General features: G+C 40.5%; 1 protein-coding gene across 2 annotated transcripts in view; it reads right to left on the reverse strand.

Annotated features, from left to right (window-relative positions):
- Positions 1–27,151, reverse strand: part of LOC138027547 (E3 ubiquitin-protein ligase rnf213-alpha-like) — a 198,357-nt gene that overhangs the window by 29,417 nt on the left and 141,789 nt on the right. For both annotated transcript variants that reach the window (XM_068875097.1, XM_068875094.1), the window contains exons 32-58: positions 25,518–25,712; positions 24,783–24,920; positions 24,147–24,267; positions 23,387–23,622; positions 22,568–22,650; positions 21,319–21,452; positions 21,043–21,138; positions 20,357–20,527; positions 19,999–20,165; positions 19,594–19,816; positions 18,600–18,955; positions 16,876–17,034; positions 16,198–16,354; positions 16,032–16,120; positions 15,782–15,917; positions 15,586–15,693; positions 15,212–15,297; positions 11,219–11,404; positions 9,460–9,631; positions 8,814–9,029; positions 8,339–8,475; positions 6,442–6,947; positions 4,415–4,882; positions 2,676–2,839; positions 1,426–1,632; positions 791–1,005; positions 341–449 (exon numbers count right to left, since the gene is read on the reverse strand). In XM_068875097.1, coding sequence (XP_068731198.1) covers positions 341–449; positions 791–1,005; positions 1,426–1,632; positions 2,676–2,839; positions 4,415–4,882; positions 6,442–6,947; positions 8,339–8,475; positions 8,814–9,029; positions 9,460–9,631; positions 11,219–11,404; positions 15,212–15,297; positions 15,586–15,693; positions 15,782–15,917; positions 16,032–16,120; positions 16,198–16,354; positions 16,876–17,034; positions 18,600–18,955; positions 19,594–19,816; positions 19,999–20,165; positions 20,357–20,527; positions 21,043–21,138; positions 21,319–21,452; positions 22,568–22,650; positions 23,387–23,622; positions 24,147–24,267; positions 24,783–24,920; positions 25,518–25,712 — 5,035 coding nt within the window. The remainder of the gene's footprint in view (positions 1–340; positions 450–790; positions 1,006–1,425; positions 1,633–2,675; positions 2,840–4,414; positions 4,883–6,441; positions 6,948–8,338; positions 8,476–8,813; positions 9,030–9,459; positions 9,632–11,218; positions 11,405–15,211; positions 15,298–15,585; positions 15,694–15,781; positions 15,918–16,031; positions 16,121–16,197; positions 16,355–16,875; positions 17,035–18,599; positions 18,956–19,593; positions 19,817–19,998; positions 20,166–20,356; positions 20,528–21,042; positions 21,139–21,318; positions 21,453–22,567; positions 22,651–23,386; positions 23,623–24,146; positions 24,268–24,782; positions 24,921–25,517; positions 25,713–27,151) is intronic.

The following is a 27,151-nucleotide window of genomic DNA, read 5'->3' on the forward strand; positions in this document are numbered from 1 at the left end:
ATGGGGTTGATCTTCAAAAGCAAATACAGAAAATTGCGCATAAATATCAATGGAATGTCAGTTTCCAATTAAACATTCTTGTAATACAAGAATACATGGGAAGCAACAGGAAGATTGAAACGGAAATGGGAAGGTGAGTGAGCACCAAAATTACAAAATCAAAGCAGGACGATTTCCACATGAAAAGCACGCAGCGTTTTTAATTAAAAGCACTCAAACCCTACCTTACTTTGCACACAACTTCAAAATGGTCTATTTACGGCTTCTTTAGTTCTCAAAACGAATGTAATTTCTATTGATTAGGATGAACATATAATTGCATAATTACAAGTTAACTGACCTTCCACAGTCGAAGTACACTTTCCGAATTAAAGCCACTATTTTTTTCATTCAAAGAAGTCACATGTTCCACAAACAGCCTCACAGCTCCTGCTCTCTGCCACATCGACCTATACGCGGGCGGATAACAAGACCAAAAAAATCTTCATTAAATAAGAACTTTAACGGACAACATGATTATTAGAGCGTTTAGCGAAACACGGATGCCACTGAGGTAAACTTTCTCTCCTGATGAACCGTTTAACCACCCCGTCCATGCATTACTACCACTTAATATATGCTGAGCAATAGTTAATTAACAAAATGCAGCCCAGCAATTCTGGAAATTAACAAAAGCATGATTGGTTTGATGAGAACGACAAGCAACTGCGATAGGAAAGAAATATTAATGTCAGTGTTGAAAAAAATTCCTTTACAAGTCGACTCTAAAGAAGATTACAGGACACTTTACCTGCAGACACCAATCAACATTTTTGCTTTGTCTCCATAATTTGAAGTCGTCTCGGTTGCAGCTTGAAACCTCTCAGTCCCCATCATTACTTCAACTGCTTGCCTGATTGACAGCACTCTGTCACACCACTTTCGAGCGGCGTCTAGGTCCAAGAACACTTCATCAGACGGGTTAAACTCTTCGAGGCAAATGTGCAGGGCAACAACGTCTAAGAGCTGCATCGATAAGAAGAAAACTTTTCACTAGTTTATCGAAAAATGTTCCTGACAGAAAGATCAAGTTTCGACACGAAAAGTGCCAAGGAGCTGTTTGGTGCTAAAGGAATGGCGAGGGTTAAGATGACTAAGGAAAACTGACTGCTTATATAACTGGCAGGGGGATGGGGGCGGGGGGGGGGGGGGATGAAATCCCAAGTACACTGGAAGGGTGACCACAGCAACCTTCTTATTGTAATAGAGGTTAGCCATGGTTCTGTACTTTGCATGAGCAGTAAAAAGTCTTACGAACCAAATACTGTTTCGAGTTTTGAAGGTTTTATTTACGATCACTTGACTCACTATCAATTATCAGTGAATTCACTTCAAGAGGGGCAATTCCTGATAACAACCGTCATGATCAACTTTATGTGTACTTACCACTTCAAAATCGTTTTCTCTGAAGTTTTCTCTCAACCTTGGTACAACATTTGGCTGGGCTTGCACAAGTTTTGCAAAACACCTCAGTCGTGACTGGATTCTACCGTGCCCCAGATGAATGAGGGCTATGTCCAATAACTCATTTCCATCTTCATCCTTTTCGAGCCCAAGTTCTCGAGCCGAGGAGATAACTGCCTCGCATACAAGCTGAATGAATCGAGGATAAACCAAGATTACCAAATTTATTAGCACTTTAAGAAGAATGAATTTTTTCAGGCTCATAAGCAGCTTAACGGCGATTATCATCGACCAAAAAATTTTTTCACATCTGCAGTTCAAATATATGGCATTTTGTACTAGCTCTATTGTTGTATCAATTGAAAATTACGTTAAAACTTGTTGGTTTATGTCTGTCGGGGGTAAAGGTCAGTTTACACGGTACAATTTGTCGCTCCGATTTTTCGGTCAGACGCCGTCGGAGCCCAAATCTTGGTCAAAACTTGACCAGCTCTCAGATTTGGATTCAGAGCTTATTTGGTAGAGTATCACTCTGTTACTGTGGAGGGTCGAGTCGAATCCCATAAAGATTTGAACTTTAAGTTTTCCCTTACGATTTTCTCCAGGGGCTCATGACCAGGCCCCAGCTTTTCAAAAGGTGGATAACACGATCCGGCGGATAAATCACAATCCACTGGATAGCGCAATTGGTTTCGCTGTTACTTATCCACTGGAGAGCGATTTATCCGGCAAATTGCGCAATTCATCGCTTGAACAACTGGGGGCAAGATGGAACCACTAATACTCCGATATGAGTGACCGTTTTCTCAAATCTGGTGTTTTTGTTTCGTTTTTTCTTCTTTTCTTTTTGTTTTTCTCTTCTTGTTACGGATGGCGGTCATGGCGGTGACTGCTTGATGCAGTCGTAGTCTATACGTACATTCCACCCTTGCTTACCATAGAGTCTCCAGTAGCTCAGTGGTTAGAGCATCCGAACTAGATCACGGAGGGTCGTGGGTTCAAATCCCATCTAGGGCTAGGAAGTGCGTGGAGGTAATGTGCAATGATTAACAAAGGGGCAAAACACTTCAAGGAGAAGCTTCTTTAAATATAAAGTAAAATGGTCCAAGAAACGAGGACTCCCACGACAGGCAAGCAAGTAAGTTCTCTCATTTCTTCGAAGTCTCTAGGAAAGTGTATGCGGGTACTTCCTTTATTTTAAAATGTTAATAAGAAAAATGACATTTGAAAACCTCGTGTTCGCGTGTGCTTGAGGGATTGTAAACCATGTGGACGTAGTCTGACAGATAAGGTAATGCTTGGAGATATTCATCTCGTAGTCCATCGAAAAGACGCCCTGTCTCCGAAGTTTTGATGAGATCTCTTAAACACTCGACCAGACAAGCACTGGATGTAGCTGTAAAGCAAACATCAGAAAGCAAAGTTACAGTAAATTCTGTTAAGTTTATGAACAATAGCTGACGTTGGACGTTTTCCATTCGAATATATAACTAAGGTTAAAATTCCGTAAATTTTAGGTGGGAACAGCGGTCTCAGGGTAACCGCTTAAAGATATTGGAGATATCATTAAGGACGTTCGCGCGAAAATCTTCTCACACTGAAAGTTGTTTCATTTCTCGCCTGAAGTTAGGTCATAAATTACTTATTCCAAAAATGAAAAAAAAATTGGGGGATCACCGCCTTTGTTTCGGAGAAAAAGGCAAGGGGAAAATGCCCTAGTTTCGATAGATAGGTCATCACAACAAGATGTAGCCCCATCTACTCATCCGTCGAAAATCATAAAAATAATACGTGAGAGTGAAGGTTTCTGTGCATAGAAATATAGAAGTGGGTTTTTCAGATAATTACATGCCGCTGGGGATGTCGTGAACAGTAGAGTTAATCTTCAACGAGCGTTTTCGCAAGCCCTACCGGTTGTAACCACTCAGGACACAAGGAAAGAAAATTTTTTAAAAAGATAACTTCTTACATTGTAATTTTTTTTATTTCATCATATTTTGTCGATTGTAAGAAGAGCAAGTGATTCATGTCTTAAGAAATAGGGGTCACCGATGATCTAAACGAGTAAAATCGATGTGATTTGCGAAGCTCTCGGAAAATTTAGTGTGTCACGATTTTGCGTGACCTGTCGCTAACAGCATTCTAGAATTTGAACACAAAAAATTCCTCCTCCACTGCTTTCCCTTCCCGGATTTTGAGTCGAATGGAGAGCTACCAAAATATTCTTCAGATGACATTGATGACTGACGCAAACAAGCCCTTAATATTTTGCTAAAATACCACTTAAGACAAGAATACAAAATGACAAACAATCGTTCACAGGTGATATCATGTTTCTCAACTTAGCTTACGTATCTGCACCTAACAAAAACTGAGAGATTTAGCTTTTCGTTAATGTTGCATTGCGTTAACGTGAACAAAGGAGAAACAGCAGGCTGCTCCGTGTCATAAAAGCGTGAAAGTTCTCTAATCTTACCCTTCTCTCTCTTTTGAAAAGTTACTTGTCAACTGTAGCTAATTGGAAGGAAATGAACTTATAATCCAACAAGTGTTTTCCATTCTTTTAAAATGAAGCATCTTTTAGACTGACGTTTGGAGTTTACGCGATGCTAATTTTCTTAAATATTACGATATACTTTTTTAAAATTAATTTCTAAAAAAAACAGATAAGCTAAAAATGGCAGCCCACGTTTTCGCAAAGCCCAGTTTCAATGTAGTATACAAAAGGGAAAATAGAGGATTACATGGCCGCGCGGATATACGAAATTTGTCTTCAAGTGTTGAAAAATATTCCACGAGTGAGCGCAGCGAACACCAACGAAATACTAAATAATTTCACGAAAGGCATCAAAAGGCGCGATTTTAATACATAACCATAGCAACAGTGATCTTTTCACGTGTGAAGATACCATGTTTTCGAGCAAAAGCTCACTTAGTCTTTCATTGGTGTTTATATAATAATATAAATTACCTGCCACGCTAGAAGCGCTTTGTAGCAGGTTGTCCACTTGTTGCTTGACGAGGAACGAAAACGGGAACATGCACTGGAATGTATGACCTCCGGCACCAGACCCAAGCACTTGTACCCGCTCGCGAACAGCATTTGTAACAGGAGAAATAATCTTGCTGTAACTCAGGTCCGAAATGTTGGGGTTTGCAAGAATCCTTAACCATACAGTAGGAAGCCAAGAGCTGCCGTTCTTCATCAAATTCAAGTTACTGTCTGTGTCGGTTAAAGCAATGATTTCAGCCAGGATTGGAACAACAGAGGAATAAACTCTTTTCCAGAGTGCTTTTCTGAAAGTACCCCACTCTTGTACACCTGTTCCCGACAGAGCTTCCGCATAAAGCCACTGGCTTGCACTGTAAGCAGTGCTTTCACTTTCTTTCAGAAGGTTGTACGTCCTTTGGACTAAGACACTAGCAAATGTCATCTCGTCTTGAAAAGAAAAAAAATTCCTTATAAATAGTGTTCTATACATGAGATCAAGTGTAGGTTCGTTGGGGCTTTTTCGTCTTTTATTTAAGGGTTTCCATACGTTTATTCCAGATAAGCGGCTGACAATGGGGGGATTGAGCGACTGAGACCACAGCGCGACCCCAAAACTCGACAGCCTGCTCGCAGGCTAAACAGAAGCTACGGGCAGCAGTAGACCGCTGGAAACAGGCTTTTATTAATACCCCTGGTACTAGGAAATAGCTGTTTTCATTTGATTGGTTAATCAAACCTTTTCGTTCGCCGTCAAACCATGTTAAAAGCAGGCTAACGATTGAAAAAGCAAACGAGATGCACGACCGCTTCCGTCTTTGAAAGAAGGGATACAACTTTTAGTGTCATTCTCGGAAAAGTCTGATTATAACGACGTTTCCCAACAGTTTCCACTTTTCAATCGAAAACAGCTGCGCGACTGTTCTACTGGAAAACGTAAAATACACCAACATAACAGGTGTTGCATGTTATCTCCACGATGTAAGTAAGCAAAACTTTTGTATCAAATTTACAAAGCCGAGATGAATCAACGTCAGGGAATGTCTCGAGTTCACAGATTGTTCAAGTGCTACTACAACCAAAAAATGAATTCTTTTCCTTTGGATTTCATAACTATGTTAACTAACACTCTAAGTTACCCAAGTTTTTAGCCTGGATTAAAAAAAAAAGACACCTGTTGATTTTAACTGGAATTTTCCTAGTTAATGGTCTGCCATTATTCAACTTTAAAATCTTGAGAGAGCTGGATCGAGGAGAAAATGGCGTCAAAGACACTCTAGTTTAAAAGTGCATGTGTACGCGGCTGAATTAATATGAAGCGCGGGAGTTTCGGGCTTTCAGAGGTATAAGCTCGTGTTTGATGTACATGACAAGCTGCATTTACACGATGAAATTTTAAGCTAGTGAGTAAATGGCGTCACTTTTTCATTGATCCAGTCCTCTAAGTTCAAACTGGTCAGTTTTGAACGTGAGTAAAGACGGACTGTGAAATCCAAAAGTTACACTCAAATTAAACAAATTCTGAAGAAGAAGTAGTTTTTTTTTTTTTTATCATAGTAGCTCTTTAACGTAGGAACTGAAAATGCAAGTTTTACGAGTAAAAATAAATAGAACCCCCAAAATAAGTGCTGGGTGACAATTTTTTTATGTCCAGAAATGCCCCAAATTAGATGCATGCGGATTTTCAATAAGCGTCACGAAGTGTCCCCTTGCTCATCTTCCCAACTTAAACGTCAATCATGTCGCGGAATACAGACAATTTAGTCACAAAGTGTCCCCCAAATGCTGCTTATTAAGTAAAGATTACCTGCTGCATTTACCCAAAGCTTAAAATAACGCCAACCTTCATCTTTACCTTGTTGTTGAAAAAAGGTAGCAAATGCTTAGACTTAAAGGGACACTTTGTGTCGGATGTCAAAATTGGGCGTGCATCTCATTAGGTGCATTTCTGGACATAAGTGAATTTTTTAGGGCAAGCATCATGTTGGCTCAACATAGTTTATAATCACCGTTTATCCTTTCAAAGTTTTCTGGTAAGAGTTGTAACAAAAGTTCTATTCTCTGGGTAGATCGATCACATGAACCAGCTTCGTTATCGACTCTGCAAGCTGCAGCTTGGACAGAGTTTCGCAAGAGATTAACAGCCAACATTTGTGCTTTTTTGCCCGTCCCTGGTTGCATTCTAAACAATTCGCTGATTGGTCTGTCAATCAAATGCTCAATGGATGGTGTGTTTCCGCCTGGAGGACGAAGCTCGTCAATGTGAACCGACATCCACTTTCCACCTTGAAAGCCGACAAAATTACAACATCCGCCGGAAATTCTAGGCAGTTGCACTACCAGAACGATGTGGACTGGTTCAATTTTGGCAAGATCGAGGAGTTCAGGTGCATTATTTCGTTCTTCCATGAGAATGTGTCTTGCACCAGCGATCAAACTGAAATTGTCATCACCCGAATCGCACTGAACAATGAGAATACCAGGACAGCCGCCCCCAAGGCGTTCAAAAAAGCATCTGTAACGAAGGTACAACACACGTGAGACCGACACACACGAATTCAATATTCAGTATTTTTCATTTTTGGGAGACTGCTTATTCCTTGGTTCATTCAAAAGGTGCAAGAACGTTCAAACTTCAGTAGTTAAATCGTACAACCCAAAAGAGTATCTCTTGGATATTCCTAGAGTTTCCACGGATTCTAAGGTAACCAGCTTCAGCCCACAAATGAACAAATTTCGTATTTTGATAAGATTGAATAACGATTGCTTATTTTTACATGAGCTCGGACTCCTTTGTTCCTTTCGGGGGGAATATATTACATAACCCCCAAATCAACTGTCCGAAATGCTGAGTACGGGGCTATTGAACAGCTAATTTAAATGCGAGGGGATTATGTCTTAATATGCAAGGGGGATAAGTGACTTATCACCCTTGCATATTAACACATAATCCCCTCGCATTTTAATTAGCTTTTCATGAGGAACAAATTATGAGTACTTCATGAAGTTGCCCTTTTAGTGTTTTGTGGTATTCTTGCTTCATTCCTCGCCTGAATTTTCTTGTCGGTTACAGTAGTGATCCCTCGGCCGGAATCTTCTTTATCTGTAAAAAGGTCGGTCAAAAGATCCTCGGTGCGTAAATATTGAAATTGTCAACTGCTATCTCCTTGTCTGCATCCGCAAATAAAGATTCAAAGTTGTTTTCCGAAAGGTCAATTGACCTGCTGCCGCTAAAACTACTTTGAGTGATAAACAGTTCTGACTTTGAATCACTGAACATTGCTACCCTGTTCTTAGCATTCACTACGAACAAGACGAGCAACTAATTCGAAATGCGACTTTAAAAAATTAACATAATTAAAAGGCCGAGAAACTTGTGAATCCCACTAGTGCCAGCATGGAGTGTTGAAAAACAAAAGAAAGATGAACAATAGAGGAATTTTTCTTCAGTGTATTTTTGCATCCATTGAGGAATCCTCGCCAATGTAAAAATAAGCCATTTATCGGCCTTCAGCTCGTGGTCATGTGATTTATTCCCCTCGTGCGTTGCCCGATGGCGCAGCCCTCGGGCAACGCACGAGGGGAATAAATTACATAACCCCTCGCTTCAGGCCGATAACCCTTACATAACTGATTTCGTTTGTAATAACTTACTAATTGACGTCAGCCCTTTGAGGAGCTTACTTTTGGGATTTCCAGGAACATTAAAACAAAGGATACAAATAAACATCATCACTAATATCATCATGAAGAATAAGGGCAGCTGTAGCCGGATGCTCGACTCAAACTTTCAAGTCCGGCTCCATGTCACTCAGCTGTGCTTCCAACCCACCCACCCTCATCCATTTGAACTTTAACAACGTAAATTACAAAACATTAAGGAGATTTAGAAAACGAGAATGTTACCTGACCAAAGTCCTAAATTGTTGCTCAGTTTGGAATTGTTGAAGTGTCATGAACTCGACTGTTGAAGGACGAAAAGCCGTTTGGTCGCATAAAACGGACAGATCATTCTTGGTCAGCAGGCGTGAATGGGTTGTGATCTAAAATTTGGAGTGTCATTGACACAAAAAGAAGCACTCATGACCACAGATGAAGAGGTAAAAAGTAAAACTAAAAATGGAAAGCTGACTCAACTTTTTTGCACGGAAAGAGCGAGAGGTAAGTTTTCAATACTCATATAATTGTGGCCCTCCAAGGAAACGATATCAACTCAAACCAATTAAATGTTGGATTTGGCTAAGAGGGTACTAACGGAGTACCTGGATATTGGGAGCTCTTGATGAAGAAAAAAGAAACAACAAACCCAGGAGGATGTCAAATATGCGCCCCAATTCCCCCCCCCCCCCCCTAAGTGATTCAAATAAATTGATCTACTCACTTGGACAAGCAGTCCCTCTTGTCTTCTCTTTTTAAGGTGAGCTTTGTCAGATTTGAGCATATGACTCATGAACGCCGCTAAACTTGAATGCTGCTGCTCATGAAAGTAAACGTTCCAGATCACTTTGGCCTCGGCTTTTAGGCCACTCGCTGGAAGACGAGCAATTGCATCAGGTGTAGCCATTTCAAGAAGCATGTTCTTACATCTTCGTACCATCTCAAATGAAAATAGAAGCAAGTTGAACAAAAACATTACACAACGTACCATGGACGGCAACGGCTACAACGTGCCTATAAAACAACGGCTACCGGCTCACACTGTACTATTAATTTCTTCATGCAGTGATAAGCTGTTACAGTCACTTTTTTACTTAGGTGTTGCCACTTCACACTAGTGTTTTGCGGGAAAGAAACGCACCAAAACATATGATGAAACGGAAGCCGGAGCGATTGTAGTAATTCAGGATTATTTCGTGTGTTCTGCTTGGTACCGATGATGGATGCTGTTTCCTTTTAAGCTCGCTCCGATCACGCTCAACAAATGATGAATTATGATGTTAAAGAATAAAAAACAACGTAATAAACAAGTTTTGAATCATAAATAACCGAATAGTGTTTTATTATTTACGACATTATTTTGCCCGTACTTTATTTTCCCAAGGATCCTCTGTTTCGTCTTCGCAAGAGTCGTCCTCCTCTTCTTCTATCTCTTCTTCTTCTTCCCGTTCTTCTTCAGGATCATTGCAAACTTGCATCACAACAGAAGGAATAGTGTCTTCATGAAATCCAACAAAAGAGTCTTCAATCGAGAAAACCCTTCTAAAAAGGACCAAAGAAACGATGAACAACACTCTCAGAAAATTAAACTATATTCCCCTAAAACGATATGACACTCCTTCATAACAGCGACGTCTCTCGTGACGTCACCCACTGTTATTAAGATGCAAACCAGAAGTCAATTAGCTGTTGAAACAATGACTTCTTTTGTTCCGTGGTTGTTTATGTAGAGATTACCGCGTGTTTAAAAGAACGCTGACTTTTTATTTCCCAAATTTGGAATTTGGAATACGAAATGATGATTATTCTCTACTTTCTCAAATTCCATAATAAATCTCCCCCACATTCCTTCAAAGAAAAAATGCATAGGCATTGGTTTTGATTTCTCTTGTTGGGACATCTTTATATCCCAGGAGCAATTGCTAACAATGATTATGCAAAATTTTCGGGTTGACTGAGTCATGGAGAGCGGACTTCGCCGTATGACATGACCTCGGGCTATTCTCGAGCACCCAAAAGATGAATTGGACAAAAAAGCTACAAATTTGCACAGAAAGATTATGCATCACGTTCTTAGTATTTGCTTTTCTGGCTGTAAAGAACTTGGATATTTAGAAGTAACGAAATCCTTTAAAATCGCACCGCACAGCGCAGGACGTATTCTTAACATACCACAGGGGGCCCGGACAAACTGTGTGACCGTTATATCTTTCACATAATTTCGAGAAAATCCAAGTTTTCTTAGTAAAATACAAGTATTTCTACCTGAAGTGTTCTTTGTGGTAATCCTTGTGGCTGACAACGACGAATTTTAGTGATTTCAAGGGTTTGTGTTCGACGTTCACCTGAGCGTATCAATAGAAAGACAAGGGTGGAAAGCTCGATTTCGGACCGTTCCAGCGCCGAGCCGATTTTCACCAACAAATTCCCATCGTACAGGTTTCAAATCACGCGCCAGGAAAGCCGAAACCCAGAGGTTTCCTCTCGTACAATTATATCTGAAACCCGTCCAAAACTCGAAGCGCTAGACCTTAAATAATATCAAAAAATCCAGCATCCGAAGCTCCAAGGGTGCGTGGCTGGATTTTCGTGTGCCGGCTTGCGGCCGTCACGCCGTTTGCCCCTCTCTGATTGGATGATAAGAAGTGAAAATCAGCTTGGCGCTGGAGCGGTCCGAAATCGAGCTTTCCACCCTTGTCTTTCTATTGATACGCTCAGGTGAACATCGAACACGAACCCTTGAAATCACTAAAATTCGTCGTTGTCAGCCACAAGGATTACCACAAACAACACCTCAGTTAAAATTATTTGTATTTTGCTATAATATGTGATCATGATAGCACTACGATATCTTGGATTTTCTCCAAATTATGTGAAAGATATTAACGGTCACACAGTTTGTCCGGGCCCCCTGTGAACATACAGGGCCGTACGGCTTTTTCCGGCCCTCCTCTCACTAATGCGTACGACCCTCATACGGGGATTTTCCCAATAGTTAAGCAATGAAAGTGCACGCGGGGCCGTACGGGCCATATGATAAGATGACTTAAGCATCAAACAGAAAAGAAAATAAATGTCTCATTGTATACACAAAAGCAAAGGGCAATTTGACGCGTGTGAGCCATTTACCTGCTGCGTTTCTTTGGACCAGTCACTTCAGCAAAGTCATTCACCCAATTTCGAAGTTTCTCAACCAGCTGCATCTGCTCTGAAGTTAAGCTCGTTGATGTGACCAGGAAGTGTTTCTCCAAACGGTTTATCAGAGGAATGGGAAAACTGTTGTAAACCACCTCCTTTTCAGCGATAACTATTAGCCTAATAACAACCAAAGTTGGTTTAACGAATAGCAGAAGACAAATGGAATGTAAAAAGGTTTGTTTACCTCATTAAAGTGCTAGCCAATTTATAAACAATTATAAATTAAAGTTCATGTGACAACCATGACCTCTGCGAGGGATATGCATTTGAGCCAAGGCTTTCTCCGTTACATAGCAACCTTGTTTCACGTGAACGTCACACCATGCACCTCATCCAATCACATTCTAGGTGCCTTGTGCTTTGGACTAGTCTGTCCAGTCCCACCTTTGCCACTGTCATTCCAGTTCTGTCTTTATTGCGAAAACACTTAAGCTCAGAAGATTCTTCACTCAAATTTCGAGAATGATTTCAGACGATTTTTAGTACAGTTCTAAGACAGTGTGTTCGTAGGTGTTTGATGTGCATCTTCCCTGTTCCTCGAATCGATCGATACTGTGGCGCTACCAGCTTTCACAAAATTATGCAAGGCGGTTCATTTCCCGCCAGTGCAATCGTTAAGGACATAATTATCCATCTGGTTTATTGCCGTTCTTTCGGCTCTACGACCGTCGACGGGGATTCGATAGACGCTCGAACGCCAGCTTCGGGACTTGAAGACCCCCTTACCTGGTCCACAAATTACGGATGTCTCAACAACCCATTCTTGTCGAGCGAACAGCACAAGGACACTTTTCACAGACGGCCAAATGCAGACGATACGACCACCCTGGACAACTGCTGAGGGACACTGTGCCATAGAGTTGGAGTGTTTGAACTTTGGCTGCTCCTCTCACTGTGGTGATAGTAGTTTAATTCCTCTGATTGTCATTTTAGTGTTTGATCTTTCACTTCTAAATTTTTTGTGGCGATAAAAGTTTAATTATTACTTCAGTGTTTGACTTTTAAATTTACATGTATTGTGGTCTTACAAGTTTAATCCCTCTGCCTGATATTTCAGTGTTCGATCTTTGACTGCTGAACTTATTGTGGCCATAGACGTTTGTTATTTTAGTTCTGCTTGTTATTTTAGTGTTTAATCTTCGTCTTCTGAATTTATGGCGGCCTTGCAAGTTTAGTCCCTTCGATTTGATATTTCAGTGTTTGTTCCTTGACTTCTGAATTTATTGTGGCCTTACAAGTTTAATTTCTCTCTGATTGATCTTATAGTGTTTGATCTTTCACTGCTAAATTAAGTTTAATAATAATTATTGTTATTTAGTCATGCTTGTTGTTTTAGTGTTTGATCTTTGAATTATGAATTAATTGAGGCCTTACAAGTTTAATTCCTCTGATTGATATTTTAGCATTTGATCTTTGACTACTGGCTACTTTGACCATAGAAGTTCAATTGTTCTTTTAGTTCTGCTTGGTGTTTCAACATTTGACCTTTGACAGCTGAATTTATTGCGGTCAGGGAAGTTTAATTCCTCTGATTGATATTTTGGTGTGTGATCTTGACTTCTGAATTTATTTTGGCCATAGAAGGCTACTGTAATTGTCATTTTAGTTCTGATTGTAATTTTAACGTTTGATCTTTGACTGCTGATTTCACTGCGGCCAGGGAAGTTTAATTCCTCTGATCGATATTTTAATGTTGGATCTTTGACTGCTGCATTACATATTATTTTAGTGTGGCAATAGCATTGTAATGTTATTGTTATTTTAGTTCTGCTTGTTTTTTAATGTTTGATATTTGACTTCTGAATTTATTGTGGCCTTAGAAGTTTCATTCCTCTAATTGATATGCTAGTGTTTGATCTTTGACTTCTGAACCTACTTTGGCCATAGACGTTTAATTCCTCTGCTTGTTATTTTAGTGCTTAAACTTTGACTGCTGAATTTATTGTGGCTATAGAGTCTTGGAGCTATAAAACATAGGGACTTCCAAGAACACAAGGAATGACACAGACTTGCTGACTAGGTGCAAACTTTAGTTATCACATAATTTTTTCCGTAGGTAAGAATGTAATACTTCCCTTTCCCCATGGTCTAGTGCCGCTGCATTAGTTGAGGAATACGTTTCAACATATTTTTTGCCACATCTAAAGAGTGGTTTTTGGTGGTTTTTCGTATCTGGCACGGCACAGTAGTGTATACTGTTTACATGTTACATAATTTTCAGTTACACGCAGTATCCAGTTTGTAATGACTATTTTAATTCTGGAAGTGCTACGGAAACTAGTGAGGGGATATTATTCCTCCTCGATTGTTTCTCAATTTTAATTTTGTTTTGTTTGTCCTGGGAAAACACACTTTGTGTTCCTGTGGGGAGGAAAAGGCCAAATGGACGATTTGCAATGTTAGTTTGTGGTTGGTTCGTCAATGGGGAATACACTTCGTGTATTTGTGGGGTGAAGTGTTCCCATGCGGGTCACCCTTTGCCCCATAGACTTACTGTACTAGGGTTGTGTGCCTTCTAATCGCGCAAGGTTACCATAGAAACCAGGGGGCACAACCCTAGATAAGTAAGGACCTCTCATGTGAGGGATTGTAACCTTCTGAAGAGGATTCTGGCCTTGGGGATTGTGCCCCCTTGGCGAGAATTGTAGCCTCGCATTGCCAACGTGTTGTCATGGCCTTGGGGATTGTAACCCCTTGGAGAGGATGGCGACCTCCCTTGCCGGCAACTTAGTTATCCTACCAAGTGAAGCTATGATCTTCGCAGTTATGAACGCAATTTTTACAATTGCGTAGAGAAGCCTGAAAAATTCAGGATTTCAACGGGGTTTGAACCAGTGACCTCGCGATACCGGTGCGACGCTCTAACCAACTGAGCTATGAAGCCACTGACGTTGGGATTTGGTCATTTGTGGGTTCTAATGGTCCCGTGAGGAATGAATCATGATGAAAAGGTATATGAAATGAATCATATATGAAGTGCGGATATGATATCAATGAAGCTATGATCTTCGCAGTTATGAACGCAATTTTTTCAAACCCCGTTGAAATCCTGAATTTTTCAAGCTTCTCTACGCAATTGTAAAATTGCGTTCATAACTGCGAAGATCCTAGCTTCACTTGATTTCATATCCGCAGTTCATATATGATTCATTTCATATACCATTTCATCATTTAGTTATCCTACCTCTTCATGTACAAGGAAAGGTTACGTTTATACAAACGTTGGCCGTGTAGCACTTACATTTTAAACAGAAATAAAATTTAAAATATAAGTGCTGCACGGCCAACTTTTGTATAAACGTAACCTTTCCTTGTACTTGTACATGTTCATTGCCGTGCCTTTAACATCTTCAGTTCCCACGGCCTGCTCCCGTCTGACCTTGTAGCTTAGTCGGTAGAGCGGCGGAGATCTAACCCGAAGGTCGTGGGTTCAATTCCCATCCTGGTCAGAGTTTTTCTCTGCCCTTCTGTGGGCCCATTTCCATCAGTAGGGCTAACGCTCACATGGTTTATATGGGATAGAAATCTAGCACTTCACATTTCACTCTATTCAGTTAACTACCTTTTCATGACCTGCTAATGGAGTGCTTAATCTCCTACCCCATTACCCCACAAACTGTTGTCTCTTACACTTGTTATCATGGGTTGGAAACATTAAACTAAGATGAAAAAAAAAATCCAGTTCTCGTTTTTCTTCACATTTCGAAAGCACTTGGGTTGAATGCACAACAGGCTAAACTTTTTGTAGTAATTTAAGGAGGAAAACTGCTAAGGTCATGGATTTCAGTCCCATTTAAGGCTGGATATTTTGTGGGTGGAAGGAGGGTGCGGCTGTTTTCAACATCATTCAGCAGAAACCAACCACCCAAAAAGATACTATCAAAATGAAGAATTAAGATGTGCAAAAACTATTGTGTCCCTCACTTGAAATCATCATGGACGCGGCATTTAACACGGTGGGTGCCAAGACCAAGATCCACATACTTCTGTCCTCCAAGATACACATAGTACTGAAAATAAATTTCAATTAAGCTATCAGTGGTGAGTTAAAAAAGAAACTGGTCCTGCATTGGTAAGAGAGTGAAGCTGTACTATTTTGTATCAAATGAGTTAATTGACAATGTTACCATTGAGAGGGTCAAACCTACCGTTCCATAAGTTAGCCCTTTAAGGTGATTTCCCCCAATGATGAATTACAATATGGCACAATAGAATCGCTTCACACACATATCAACGAGACAAAATATATCTGGTAAACATGACTTCCAGGCCACAAAAATGGAACACACGTTTCCTACCTGATTGAGTGCGTCATACAGACTCTCGTAGAGACTTTCCAAGTTCAACAAAATAACGGTTCTTCCAGTTTCCATGCAAACTTTGATTCGATTTATGTTGCGACAGATCTAAAACCATTCAAATAAACAAGTTTTCAGCAAAGTAACTCATTACCACACGAGCCATTTCCTTGGTTTTGCCACCCAATGGTTATACCTGTGTGTACTCCTGGTCATTTGGAAAGCTACTTCCGAAAATCACTACTGCATCATCTGACGTCTTCAAGAGCTGCTGCTGCATGATTCTTAACGCTGCATAATTTTCAGTAAGGATCAACAGATAGCGATTCTCACTGAAAGAGATTTAACAAGTCAAAATTATTAAGAAAAATCCTGGCTAAGGAAAGCGGAACATGTCTTTCTCGGAAATATAAAGAAATGATAAGCGTCAAGGAATTCTAATATACCTGAAATTAGTTTGGTCCGCCACATCTTCCCTCGCAAGACTTGCTTCAATAAGTCTGATCGTTGTTAAGCTCCTAACTTCTGGATCGTCCTAGTGAGCAAACGGAGACAATTACAACAAACCGCCGTCCCTTGAAGACCGTTATTTGTAAATTAGCCTATACTCACATCGGAATCCTGGACGTTGGCCATTTGGCGCTTGAATATTTGCACTGGTTTATTTTCAATAAGACCACCAAAGTTCCTCCTAATAGCGTGTTCAAGCTGATGCCAACCAGGTCTTCGGCCAGATTTAGCAGCAATAGCATAAACCATCTTGATGAGGCTTCAATGAAATACAAAATAATACCATGAAAGTGAGAAGTGGTGGTCGCACTTATCTGGAAAATTTAAGCAATTGTCTCTTATAGACACCTGGAAAATTCAAATGGCTCCAATAGGATTCGAAAACATGAACTTTGCGATTCCAGTGCAAGGCTTTACCAAGTGAGCTATGAAGCCAATCAGAACACTTCAAATATATATACATTTATTTCAATCATCTACTCCTTTCAAGGGAACACTTGAGCCCAATAAATTGACCTGCTCCGAACTGAGTGGCTTCATAGCTCAGTTGGTAGGGCATTGCGTCGGCATCTCATAACTCATGGATTCGAATCCCGTTGGATCCACCTGAATTTTTTACGCGACAATTGCTCAAAATCAGATTGTCCTGATAAGTGTGAGGATCACTTCTCAATTTCGTCTATGACCCGCACTTCATGATCTCATACACAAAATACGCAATACCATGTCAGTAAAATAATGTCAAACATAAAATTCCTCAAAAAAGTCAAAATTTTATACCTGTAAAAGTCACGAAGCCCAAAAAATTCTTCTTTTTCACATCTTTTCAACGTTTCAAAGCCCTTCTGCTCTATGTAAAGTTCTGCATATCCATTTGCCAATGGAGGTATCAGTGGCTGAATGAGGTTTTTAATTCTTTTGTCTGTTGAGCAAATACCTCTGTAAAGCAAGCAATGAAGATAAGCACCAGAACTAACCAGCCCTTTAAAACAAAACGCGGCACTAGGTAGCTAACACAAAGTTAATTAGTGTGACTCTCGTAACACTGTAAACACAAATCAAATGTTGGTTTTTGAAGGGAGGGGAAAACCGGAGAAACACCTTTCGGTACAGATTAAAGAAGCAACAAACTCATCCCACATATGACGGGAATCGAACCCGGGCAACATTGGTGAGAGGCGAGTGCTCTCACCACTGCCCCATCCCTGCACCCCCTAGGAAACAAGGCAATTATTAATCTGTGACTGAAATACGTAAGAGTACCCGAGGAAAGATCATGCATGACCCCGGTTGCGAGCAACTTTAGCAGTTGCAAAGGAAATGGGATAGCCAGTTTGGTTTAGAGTTTGAAAGTTGTGGTGCCAATGAGGACAAAGACAGGGAACCAATCAGCTCATTAAGGTATTGCAAGTCTTGCGACTGTTGATTTAAACCACTACTTCGCAACAAATGCATCTCCTCTTAAGGAGGCTCGAAATAGTTTCTCCCTTTTTCAAACAAATAAACATATTCTGTCCTTAGATACAGTTAGGGCAATCATATCAAGACGAAATTTGGCCAGGGTACTAAGTACCTATCGTAGATTTCTCACATTATGTTTTCCTCCAAAATAATGTTACCATGGCAACGATATTAGGCATTTCTTTGAGCCTTAAAATCAACATATGTTGTCCTTTTTGAAGAAACGGGACGGTGAAATTTTCCCATTCAGCGTTACCAGATAATGTTAGAAATACTCTCTAAAATATTTAAAATTCAACAAAATCTGTAGGTCAGTTTTTCAGATAAATAACTTTTTTTGAATTTTGTCTCTAATTTTTTTTTTCACCTACAGAATTTTTTTAAATTTGAAAGACAAACGGTTTAAATTAATCTTAGCTAACATGCAAAAAATGAAAAAAATTTACCGTCCAGAAGCAGAGATATAAACGAGTAAAGTTGCAAAATCAGGAAAAATTAGGGGGTTACAAGATCAGCATTTACGCATGCGTCACCCGCTCATTCGAGTCCGCGCGCGCGTGGAGCTACAGGTCAACACAAACGGATTTAAGTGACTATTAAACCGTTTCAGTAGAATTTTCGTAGTTTTCGTGAATAGGAGATGTCTATTTATATTCCATGTATATAGGAATTGGAGAACTGGTAAGCGAAATTAGCGGTATTTGTTTATTTCTGGTGACCCATTTGAATCATGAGCTGACGCAAGCAGCTTACGAATTGCGTGTGTGGCTTACGCGCGCGCGCTCAGCTGAAAACCCATTCGAGCCTCCTTAAGCCAGAAACACTTTCTACATGCATTATTGTCAGAGACCACGAAGAATAGCTTCAGTTGTTAGTTCCTTATTTAGTGCATCTTAGAAAACGCACCAATAGACGAAAGAAACAACCACAATAAACAGCGTTGCCCGAGTCAGTTATCACCGGATAATGAGTCTTAAGTGCAAAAATGGCTATTCTCTGCTCTAACCGAAAAACAGTCGAACGGGAATGGGTTAACAACTCACAATGCACTGTCCACTAGCTCTGGTACATCAGGAACTCCACGTGACAACATGATACCACGGTTCATCTTGGCAGGATCCAGGGCCCAATTCGAAATCCCAATAAAAGCTACTCGTTGGGGTTTTTCTTCAGTTTCGATGACGTCATCTGACGAAGTCACACCATCCTCTAGTAGAGGATGCAATGTCTTAAGAGGCATTAGTGGCGAGTCCTCTGCCAGGCCAACTTCATCAAGGGCCACAACTGAAACAAACCTGTCCAGGTTTTTTCCGTCTTGTAGCTTCCTGCATTGGCGAAAAGTCCCCACGATACCGTCAGGGGTTGAAAGCGGACTACATTGGTATGACGCCATATGGACCTGCGGTTAAAAGATCTATTATTCACAGACGCAGGGAAACTTATATTAAAAAGTTTGCTCAAAGAAGAAACGTTTCATATATCTAAAACAAAACAAATAACGAGGTAGTTACTCGATACATTCCCCCGCCACGAACTTAACAAACAAGTCACTGCATAACAAAACAAATACTCCGACATCGACCCGAAAAAATTGTTCAAAAGTGCTGTTGAAAAGTTGAAAGTGTTCCGTGAGTTCGCATGAACTGACCCCTCTCATAATACATTATTTTATCATTTTCATTGGAGACATAAATATCCTAAACAGTTGCAAACATCAAACATATTAAGCTAATTTTTTCCTCGAAAAACCCCTTTTCTTGCGTTTTGACTCACAGGGTACCTGAATACGGCCCTTGAAAGCCAAAACGAGAAAATTGGGGGCAACTTTAAGATTCGTATGTGACGGAAGGTAAACTACTTGCTATTTAAATGACTTGGAAGAGCAGGTGGTTTAAACCGAATTTGAGTATTCGCAGAACCTTCGAAGACCTTCGGCTCTTAAGTTCGCCTCTCCAACCAAAGGCTAGGGAAGTTACACATCTCTTTTAGCTTGAAAAGTCGTTGGGGGTATTTTTCTGTTGATCCCAGGCGATTTACCTGCTTGAGGGTTCTGAAAAGCTCAGATCTGGCAGCATCGCCTTGCATATTGTCAGCTACAACGGTCTTGGCCAGAGATTTTGAGCTTCCCGGCTTACCAACCACAAACAATGGAATCCTTAGTTCGATACACACCACCATCATGAAAACGTTTTCGCTAAGGGCTGTGTTGCGTGCAATGTTCGGGCCCAATACTAACTCGTTCAGCACAGCTCGCTGGCAGCTGACAAAAAAAAATTACAATGGTCAAGAGCATTAAAACTGCTACACATGTGCTTTGGCAAAGAAGACAAAAAGTTCAATTTCAACTGGTTGTTTATGGTGGAAGATCATTTCGAGTAGATGGCATTACAAGAAAAATGATGCGGTCTTTCATCTATGTAATTGTACGAAGGCCGTTCTTACCTTGAAATTTCGCGAAGAATCTGCTTTTCGCCACCAGAAAGTGCACATGGAGCTCCGAAGCTCTGAGCCACGACCTCTCGAAAATCTTGACGTTTGTCTTGCAGCTTAGCGTGATAACAAACGCCAATTGCTAGCACCAAGGAACGTGTCATGGGGTCGATAAGCTCCTGCAAAGAGGTACGTTTATGGTTCTGTGCAAGTTTATGCATTTGTAGATCCCCTCAGCAAAACATACATGAGGAAAAATACAAACGAAATACCGGGTCTCTCAAGCTGACTTCAAAACGGGTGTACCAGAAGGTTTTTTGACTGTTCCTGTCGCGAGTTTTGCTTCAAAAGGGAAAGAGGATAAACTCACCTCTTCATCGATGTCATCATCTTCTTCGTCAGCATCGTCACCTTCCTCTCTTCGCTGTTCAATAATCACGTTCCTCATTAGTCTTCCAAGAATATCCACATGGTTATAAAACCATACCATCACTTGCATGGCTCTTTCGACGTCACGTAGACTGACAAAACTGCACTCGTCCTTTAAAAACATGACAAACACAGCACTTCTCTTGCATTGTATAAAGCAAAGAAACTCTTACCTAATGAAGTCGATTTTACCGCAATGTGGGCGTTTCGACTCTGTCCCTGTCTCTGTCCCGGTCGTCCGTGCGGATTCCATTGGCAAACAAAACATTGCGGTAATTTTGGATTGTCTTTTTAATTACCACTGAAGAGTTCAGTAACATACCCCTTCAGCTAGTCAAAAGCTAGTCTAGCTAGCTATTTCCGTTGGGAGCATCCTTGACTCCCAAATAACGTTTGGTAAATTTTGGTGAAATTTGCGAGTTGTTTCACTGGTAACTAAGAATTTAAACGAGTTTAAAGGAAGACAACCCCAAAAAGGGCCAACCTAAGATGAACAGTATTTCTTTGACGGTGGGACTACAGCTTGTGTCCCGAAATTCTGTTTGACTCTACCCTTTACGGGCGCTGCCCAAATAATTTCACATTGACTTACCTAAAGAATTTCTGGGAAAATTCTCATCAACTTACCGATTGATCTCTCATGTACTCTTGAGAAGCTGCCAACACAGATGCGACGGCTCGGACTGTTGATGAATCACCTGGTAGCTTGTGTTCTTGCAGAATCTGGAAAAAAAACGTTATCCGGTAATTTCACAATATAAACTAGTCTTTAAAATCTTTTGTTCCTCTCACAACTGTGTTAATTTAACTTTTTCAGTTTCTCTGGTTAATGTGCATTGTTTGTACTCTTTCTGAATTGCAGCGAAATTCTTTAAAATCAGGTCCGGTCGAACAGGTACTCACATAGCGGCTGACAATCTGATTGGTGTAAAGGCTCTCCACTTGGTGACTTAGCTGGCCAAAGTCCCAAATCAGCGGGCGCATACTTCCTGGAAGAGCGTGCACGCGGTACACTAAATGGCGCAATGGGATGTGTCCTGTTAAAAATTGCAATGACAATTAAATTAGAAGAGGCGTAGGAAGTTTTTCATCTTAAGGTTAAAAGTAATTGCTCAGAAAAAAAATAATAATAAAAAAAAATATATATATATATATATATATATATATATATATATATATATATATATATATATAGAGAGAGAGAGAAAGTGTAGGAGAGAAACCCTGACAATGCACACCCCAAATAATCAATTTTTAAGAATAAATGGTTGTCCTGGTGGTGTAGTGGTGATCACACCCGACTAGTAATGGGGGGACGTGGGTTCAAATCCCGCTCAGGGCAAATTTTCTTTCAAACATTTATTCTTAAAAATTGATTATTTGGGGTGTGCATTGTCAGGGTTTCTCTCCTACACTTTCTCTAAAATTGAAATTAGCCTGTATCCTTCTAGGATCCTTCCTTGTCATCCGCTAAGTTGACTACGGTCGTGCATCATTAACTTGATCCTTAGTTGGGTTTCAAGTGAAGTTATAGGCTCCCCTACCTTGTCACCTTGAAAAGAAAATTTCCCGGGAGGCCCACGCCTTAACCACGTAAATCACCTCTTCGATGGCTGTGTTGCCAGCATGGTTGTCCTGGTGGTGTAGTGGTGATCACACCCGACTAGTAATGGGGGGACGTGGGTTCAAATCCCGCTCAGGGCAAATTTTCTTTCAAACATTTATTCTTAAAAATTGATTATTTGGGGTGTGCATTGTCAGGGTTTCTCTCCTACACTTTCTCTAAAATTGAAATTAGCCTGTATCCTTCTAGGATCCTTCCTTGTCATCCGCTAAGTTGACTACGGTCGTGCATCATTAACTTGATCCTTAGTTGGGTTTCAAGTGAAGTTATAGGCTCCCCTACCTTGTCACCTTGAAAAGAAAATTTCCCGGGAGGCCCACGCCTTAACCACGTAAATCACCTCTTCGATGGCTGTGTTGCCAGCATGGTTGTCCTGGTGGTGTAGTGGTGATCACACCCGACTAGTAATGGGGGGACGTGGGTTCAAATCCCGCTCAGGGCAAATTTTCTTTCAAACATTTATTCATATATATATATATATATATATTCGAGTTGAGTAACTAACTGAGATGTTTTTTTTACTCATACCAAGGCGATCATCTGATTCCTCTGTTTTCACATGGTATCCAAGCCCGGCTGACTCCAATTTGTAAATCATCTCGTCCGTGTGCCTAAAATTCAGAATGTCACAATACTTTTAGCATAATGATTTGCGTGGCCCAAGGGTAAAACGTTAGGACGGAAGGTTTTTGAATGGCAACTTCTCAATTTGAGATTCCTCTTAAAAGAGATAAACAAAACTTGCCACATGGCGGGGTCTTGCCAAAATATGTTTTATAATCGGTATCAACAAAGGCACACGAAGTACAAGGTAATAAAGACCCACCACCACCATGAAAATATTAGGGAGCTTAAGATTTTACGACGGCGACGGCAACAACAACGCCGCAAAACAATATCATTGGTTCAAAGGGCATAAATAGTCGTGCTGCACGTGCACGGATTTTAGGACGGATTCTTGCGGTACTCTGCGTTAGGACGACGTGAAATTACCAGTTTTGAGGTTTTGACGACAACGTAAGCATGCAGCAGAGAATCTTTCATTCTCTATTTTCACTTTGTAACTGCTCGTAACAATTTCTTTTCAGGATAGTTCGCCCAAATTGTTAGAAGTGAACGAGATAGAATAACCGCGAGAGAATTATGATTAAGCAAAGTGATATTTCGAGGTGACGTTTTCGTTGAAGTCGCCGTCGTAGATCTTAAGGTTCCTATGATTATAAACTCAGTCCCGAATAACCAGGCTAGGAAGAAACAATAGAGAAATTGACAAAACGTATTGAAGATATGCAACAGGGGCAATCTCATCTGGATACTTAAACAGAAGCAAGACTCAAATTTGATTGCCTTTTGTAAGGATTGCAAGCAGCAATCAACTGCAGTCTTTCCAGACCCAGTCCAATACGCCTGCCACGAATTCGTCGGTCTACCATGACCTCCTTGATCATGCTCAGTGCCTCGGTCGTGTTAGCTTCATCAAAGAAGAGAACAGTGTCGATGTTCTTATCCTGGTTCTCTTGAGCCATCTTTTCTGCCTGTTTAACTTTTGCTTCAATGTCTTCGTATGTTGTTCCTCCATGAACCTTGAAGAGATGCAGGTTGGTAGGTTGTTAGATCACACAAGAGCAACTTTCCTCTCCTTTGACGATAACAGTAATTTTGGAAGTACGTCACTCAAAAGAAAAGAAGAAATGACACGATAGATATCGATTATTGACAATGAGAGGTAGAAGAAAAAGATACTGTGATAAGATACATAACATTAATAGATAAAGCCAAAAATTAAAACACAGTTCTGTTATTTTCTAAAAACCTTGTGTTAATACGTCTAGAAAAGTTAGATAAATTAATGGATTGGTAACAATCCCTTCCCGGATAGTCAAGGAGTGAAAAAATTCTGAAAGCACACAGCACAGCGAAAATGGAGCAAGGAGAAAAAACGAGAAGATACTGGGGGAGAGGAAGTGCCGCTCCCCCAGCCTCCTCCTCTCCCTTTTCGCTCGGCTATTTTGCCTGTCCTCTCGCCCATCGAAAAAGGGACTGCTAGGAGAAAAATGAATAAGCGCGAGAGGATTTCACATGCAGTTTAAGAGTGTGACAAACCAACCTTGACAAGCAACATGTTTCTTGTTCCCGGCCTAGGACCAGCCTGCAGTCCACACATATACCGAATAAGTCGAGTCTTTCCACAGCCAGTTTCACCCATCACGATCACAGGAATATTGCACCTATTAGTCGAAACGAGTGTATGAACTTTAAAAAGTAATTTAATGAACGAAATGATATATGAAATGAATCGTATACTGCACTGCGGATATGATCCTTTGAGGTCCTGAAATTTTCAGGCTTCTCTACGCAATTGCTAAAACTGCGTCCATAACTGCGTGGGTCATAGCTTTACTTGATTTCATATCCGCAGTTCAGTATATGATTTCATATATCTTTTCGTTCATTGATTCATTCCTCACGGGAACATTAGAGCCCACAATTGACCAGCTCCCACCGTCAGTGGCTTTATAATAGCTCAGTTGGTTAGAGCGTCGCACCGGTATCGCGGGGTCATGGGTTCAAACCGTTGAAGTCCTGAATTTTTCAGGCTTCTCTATGCAATTGCTAAAGTTGCGCTCATAACTGCGAGGATCATAGCTATACTTGAAATTGTAATTTGTCGAAGTATGAGAAGTAGAAAGATAACTAGTTGCAAATCATGATTTATCGACAGATATTTTTAACTGTGCCATACCTGAACCTCATATGAATGGCCATGATCTTCTTAACGTTGTCTGTGGTTAGCTCATATGCGGGGTCTGGGTCGAATTCTGGGTTCGCGTTAATCCACTGAGCACCAACAACTGAGCATAATTTCGCGATCTTTTCAGTTCTTAAGTGAAATACAAAAAGAATATCGCGTTTCAAAGCATTTTTCATACAAATTTTGACCAATGGAAAACAGAGAAAATAATGAAATCTAATGCTATCTACTAATGTAACGGAATTTTATTAGTATAAAGGAAATATGAAGCAATGCAAATTCTCAGCAAAATATATGCATGACTCAAAAAGGATTCTCAGCAATAATCTGTCTTCACTGTTTCTTTGAACGATAAAGGTAATTGCTGCTTTAAACATATCTTTATTATCCTTCTTGCTTCAAAACGCCAGGTATACCGTTTTAAATCGTAACTCCACGTAATCATATCCCGGAAACGAACTCACCCTTAGTGGTTTATGTGGGAGATCGAGGAGCTTTTCCATTGGTGGAACCTGGGTGACATGCATATCAATACACGAATAAATTAATTGGAGAAAAAGCGTCCATTAATTGCCAAGTTTCCGTGCTTCACTCTCCACCGACACAGCACCACAATTTAGTAAACCCCCTCAAATTCAAAAAGGTTGTGGCCCTGGAATACTGATTAAACAGAAATTGCCGGTCAAATTGTCGAAAAAGAGTGACATAAGGTTACATAATATTTACTTGTTCCAGTTATCAGTGTTAACTCCAAAATCAACTCCCTGGGTTCGCAGTCCAGTTCGTAGATTCGTGGGAATTAAACCTTTCTCCAAGATTCTTTTTGTTTGAGGATCAACGAGGTCGCCATTAGAATTGATGGAAAATCCGAGAAATGTCATCGTAATGTGGTCTTGATTGAAAAACAAGTATGGGTGCGGGCTGAAAAAAAAAACGTCCATGTTCAAGATACGTGGTCAGTAGGCTCCTAATTGTCATTTAAAATTATAATTGATTAGGTTAAAAGTTACAGCATGCCTTCCCACCTCTGTCCAAAAAAATTGAATGTACATTGCCTAAGACGAGGTTTGATTAAACACCCTTTTCTTTGGTCATACTTCGAGATGCCATCCGCAAAGTCACACGGCATAACTCTATTGGTGTTCTTATCAAGCGAAGAAGTTGAAAAAAGTAAGAAAGCAAGCTAGCAAGAAACCAGATTGAAGGGCCTAAAGCTGATGCAAACCTAGCGAGAAAAAAAAAACAAAGAAAGATCTTGAGGGAAACGATTGTTGCACTTAGCTGGACAATTTGAGCAATCGTCTCTTATAGACACAACTTCTTCATATGTACATCATATACTTTTTGTGTTTGAAGAAGGCTGGAAATCCAACGATGTAGTCACTAGCCAGTAGCAGTGAACTACTACTGGCTGATCCTTTTTGAATGAAAAACATGTGCCGTGAGATCATAATTTATTGATCACCGGAAATAAATGTCAGTTAATCGACAACTCTTGTTTGAACTTTGTCCTATGTCCAGTGATTTTCACGTAAAACCTCATACAAGCTGAAGTTATGATCTCTCCATTTTTTTTTTTTTTTTGGCCAATCGCATGGCGCTCTGTAATGTCCAATAGCTTGCATTACCATGTGCTTCATCACTCTGGTCCTTTTCTCACGGCCAAGCACAATATGTCTTGAAGTTTTCTTTTCAAACTCCCTCCCTTCCCAGCAACAACTTGTACCAAAAATAATAATTTATGCCTGCTCGATTTGTGCAGGCGAGTTTCTGATTAGCGGAAATTAACAATGGCTCATCTCACGCGTCCAGCCGTGATTTCGGGAGTGAGCGCTGGCTCATTTTCCGAAACAGCGGCTGGTAATCGAGGCTAGCGTCACCGATGAAGTATTCAATCAAATGTCAAAAGCGTTTCTTTTTCGACCAACCATTGATTTGTTTGCATCCCGAGTGAATGCCAAATTGCCAACTTATGTATCCTGGAAACTTGATCCATTTGCTCAATATGTGGACGCATTTTACTGTGGACTGGGCTTTGCACCCATTTTACGCATTTCCCCCGTTTATTTTCGTGGGTCGATGTTTGCAAAAAATTCGCGGTGATGGGGCTACTGGGCTTTTGATTGCCCCTGTGTGGCTTATTCGAAGTTGTTTTTGTTCTTTATTAAGCATGTTGGTAGACCAGCCACGTTACTTCAAGGCAACCAGGAAAACGTTGACGAATCCTTCACTGAAAGTATGAAAAAAATTTCCAACACATTTTAGCTTTTCTTTATCGGGGCACCTTAAACAGGACAAACCAGGTCACGTGTTTGGCAATGTGCGCCTGTCTCAGTACCCGAATAAAACTGTGTGTGTTT

The sequence above is a fragment of the Montipora capricornis genome, chromosome 2, assembly GCF_036669925.1.
Source record: "Montipora capricornis isolate CH-2021 chromosome 2, ASM3666992v2, whole genome shotgun sequence".
NCBI classification, from domain to species: domain Eukaryota; kingdom Metazoa; phylum Cnidaria; class Anthozoa; order Scleractinia; family Acroporidae; genus Montipora; species Montipora capricornis.